General features: G+C 29.5%; 1 protein-coding gene across 1 annotated transcript; it reads right to left on the bottom strand.

Moving 5' to 3' along the window:
- Nucleotides 1-726: 726 nt before the first annotated feature.
- On the bottom strand, nt 727-1,703 carry LOC130824484 (indole-3-acetic acid-induced protein ARG7-like). Its single transcript, XM_057689519.1, has one exon. It carries the CDS (start codon nt 1,594-1,596, stop codon nt 1,213-1,215), a length of 384 nt encoding a protein of 127 aa, XP_057545502.1. The 5' UTR covers nt 1,597-1,703; the 3' UTR covers nt 727-1,212.
- Between the last annotated feature and the right edge of the window lie 2,330 nt (nt 1,704-4,033).

Here is a 4,033-nt window from a genome sequence, read left to right as displayed (position 1 = left end):
TTGAAATTGAAATTAGACCAAATTAAAAGTTTAAGTCTAAAAATTTTTCATATTAGACCCGACTGAATGATCTAATCAGACCTACAACTTTTTACTTTTTTTAACTCAATGTATACACTTATGCAATTATTTTACATCTATGATTACTAAATATAATACTATTATTCATAATTAGTTGATTGCATCATATATTACTACTCCCTCAATTTCAAATTACTAGCATCATTAGGATTTTCCGATTTTTACACTATTTACTTATCATTCTTAATTTATAATTAGTTTTAAACTTATAAGTTAAAATATAGTTAAGTGAGATCTAGATTAAATTAGTACCATTAAACTGCATAAAAAGTAAAAAGTTGCAAGTATTTTGAAACAAAAAATATTAAAAAACCACGTCTCAAAATGTTTAGAGAGCGACCTTTTTATAAAAAATAAAAACCATAATTTTGATCATAATACGATCGTCATTATGGTGAAAAAAATCATAACCAGACCAAAAACTTTGTTTTTAAAAAATAATCAAAACAAATCGTTTAGACTGAAGACCAAATCAAATGAAGTACTAAAATTACGATTTAATTTGCAATTTAGGCTAAAATTTGTTCAAATCCAATCAATGCCATACCCTAGCCTACATAGCCAAAAAAAAAAAAAAGAAAAATGAGGCGTGAGACGAGAGGAAAGACAATGCAACATAATTTTTTCAATTCTTTCTTATAATAGCTTTCTCAAATGAAAATACAGAAATTTCAAAGGGGAATGCACATAATATTTTAAAATCAACAAAATAGTACATAAAAAGTAAAAGCAAATCTAAACTAACAGTAATTCTAAAAAAATTAGCAATGAAATTACTGTAGAAATCGGAAGAAGAATTAATGAATTGAAAAACATTATAATTGTCGTCAAATAAAGTGAAACTTACAAAATAACTTTTCCAACTCGGGATGACTCGTTTTTTTGCCATCACCACCTGAGTTAAACTAATAACTCACTCACTAACTCACCTAAAAACTCAATAACTCGGTTCCCTGTGGACAAAAAGTGCAGGGATAAACCAAATTAGAAAAAACGCCCACATTCACATTATGGCGTGTTTAGTTAATAATTAATTAAAATTAAAAATAATCCAGCTGCCTCAATAAAATTCCAGGAAGCCGAACCCTAAAACAAAAACCTAAAGAACGAGTTGACTCACACCGAGTCAACTCAGCAGATAGATTTCTCCGGAATACTACGAAGCAGGGGAAGCGAAATCGAATCCTTAACACGGCACACACTTGGAAGGTTATCCGAGCGAGCCACAACTCGAAGCGTTTCCTCAAACATTGACTCGTCGCACGGGATACAAATCGGTCCCTCGTTATTATCGAATCCAAACTCTTCCTCAGCTTTCCGTAGAAGATTCTGAAACAATGGATGATTTAGGTACGACGCACGAATGATGAATCGCCGACCGTTCATCCCCACATTGACGGCAACGTGTCCAGGAGGTACATCGGCCGGTACCTGAGAAATCGACGCTTTTTTCCGCCACCGTTTCAGCATCTGCGTTAACCGTACAATGCGCCGTATACGGTTGCCCCTCCACATTAATTACAAAAGTTAAAAAATGGGAGGAGAGAGAAAAAGAGGGTTTGCAAATTGCAAGATACGGTGGATGTACTGTGGAGTTAGAATTTTTGTAGGGTTGAGTAACGGTTTTTAGGGGGGTGTTTATAAAAAGGAGAGGAATTGGAATGGACGTAAAATACCCTTGGGTTTGTTGATAATTACTGATCCGGTCTACTTGTGATTTTGTTAATCAATCATGATGTGATTAAGAAGGATATAATCTTCAAAGTTCAAATTATATTATTATATTATTAATGGTGATTTTTTATTTTAAGAAATTTGGAATGATTTTTGATTTGTTTGAATTATTGGGATGATTTTAATTTGATTATTTTATTTGCGTTTTTTTAATCACCTTACTTGAGGTCTATGTTAAAGGGTTTTATGGGCGGATTTGGATTATTAGCGGATCGAACATGCTTTTAAAAATTAGTTTGCGGATTTGAATTTTTAAAAGTCGATCCGTCATTGTGGACCTTTTTTTGTAGCTATCTGCCTTCTTTCTTAGCGGGTGTGACCCACGAATAAATGGCCAATATAAAATATATTTAAAATACAATCTTGAAAATAATACAACGCACTGTCCAAAATACTCTAAACACAATAATATTCCCAAAAAACGAGACATTTGACAATGCAGAAGGAATTTATAAGGCAATGAAGTTAAAACTTTAAATGTACACACTGTTGAACTATCAAAGTTGATAGACTATGGACTTATAGTTTGGGCTCTTGAGTATGTATTTTCTCGTATAATCATAAAATAAGAAGATAAAATTATTGTAGATTTATAAAATTAACTAACGTGCAAGTTTCTCCAAGTGTGTTATTTTTGAGTCCCTACCCACTCGTTTAACTTACCCCGAATATTACCCCATCCAAATATTAAATTTTTTTTCAAAATTATAGTTCAAGCACACCTATTTTTTGAGTCGAGTGGATCGAGCCTGACGGATGATTCGCCATGAACAACTCTGTTTAAAGGCTACAATCACCTTTCAATATTTAAAAAGTATAAGTGTGCTTTACAAATAATTTATTTTTTAGTACAAAATTTATAGAGACTTGGTCTACACTACTTTAATATGCATCAATTTAATAATAGCAAATATATTTCAATGATTGTACTGATATTTAAATTTATTATGTCAAAAAAATATTTGAATTTATATATTGGGGACTTTTTTAGATTAAAAACAAATTATTGAGCAAACTTTTACGCAAGTGTGTAAGTTGTTTGGTGAGAATTTGAAAATCAAACCAAATCAAATCAAACTAATTTGAATTGATAATTTAATTGATTATTCTTTATAATTTATAATTTGGTTTAGTGTGGATTGAAAAAAGCTATGTTTTGGAATCAATTTTTCAGTAGAAAAAAGGCAAAAACTATAAATTTATGATATTCATCTCCTGTCCAAAACATAAAAAAATGTTGTATTTTACACAGATTGAACTCCTTTTCGTTGTAGGGACCTCTGTTTCTAAGGATCTATTTCGAGCCAATGTACTTTTTGACCATCTCGTTCCTTATGTGTATCTGTTGACGCCTTTTTTTCTTCTCCAAACCCTGGTAAAAAAATATCAAATGTTGATTATGGGAGATTAGTAGATAACTAGATCAGTGCACTAGCTGTTAGCGCATTGAACTAATTGCTATAATTCATAGTACATAATCTACTGATCTAATTTCCTCCAAATGAAAATAATAAAATAAATATAAGAATCAATCACAATCATTTCAAAAATTGAAAGCTACTAATTAAGATTATCTATAATTGTATGAATAAAGAGTTAGCTGAAGTGGATGTGCTAACTTATACTCGTACATCTTTATATTTATGAATTAACTATGTTATGCCCAAGGATGTATAAAATATATTGGACTTTTAACGATCAAGTTAAGATATATCAACTACAACAACATAACAAGATATGTTATTATATTCTCAATCAATAAAAATGTTATATTTAAAACTAGTTGTTTTTTTTTTTTACTAAATACTTCATTTGTTCCCCGTACTCATTTTGCTATATTTTATTTTTTTATGTGAGAGTTTTTAAGTGAAAATGTCATAAATAAGTGAGATGAATATTAGAATATGTTATAAGATATTTTTAAAACATTTACTTTTTCTAGTTGCAGTTAACGTAATTCAAAATATGAAAAATTACAATACTAAGATATGCTAGATAGATTTCCGTGTAAAATACGGATGCTATATAAATAACTACTGATATGAATGGTAATATTATTTTATAAAATTAATTCAATTACAATATAAACTTAATTATTAAATCTTTTAATTTTTTGGTATGATATTATCATTATGATAGTGAATAAATAATTTATTATACTGTTAGAGTATATAACATATCTTGGGAGTTCAACTATCAGCTTAAAATTTTGGTTGAG

The sequence above is a fragment of the Amaranthus tricolor genome, chromosome 1 (genome assembly GCF_026212465.1).
Source record: "Amaranthus tricolor cultivar Red isolate AtriRed21 chromosome 1, ASM2621246v1, whole genome shotgun sequence".
In the NCBI taxonomy this organism is placed as follows: Eukaryota; Viridiplantae; Streptophyta; class Magnoliopsida; order Caryophyllales; family Amaranthaceae; genus Amaranthus; species Amaranthus tricolor.
The sequence above is the reverse complement of the archived record's forward strand: the minus strand, read 5'-3'. Positions and strand labels throughout refer to the sequence as shown.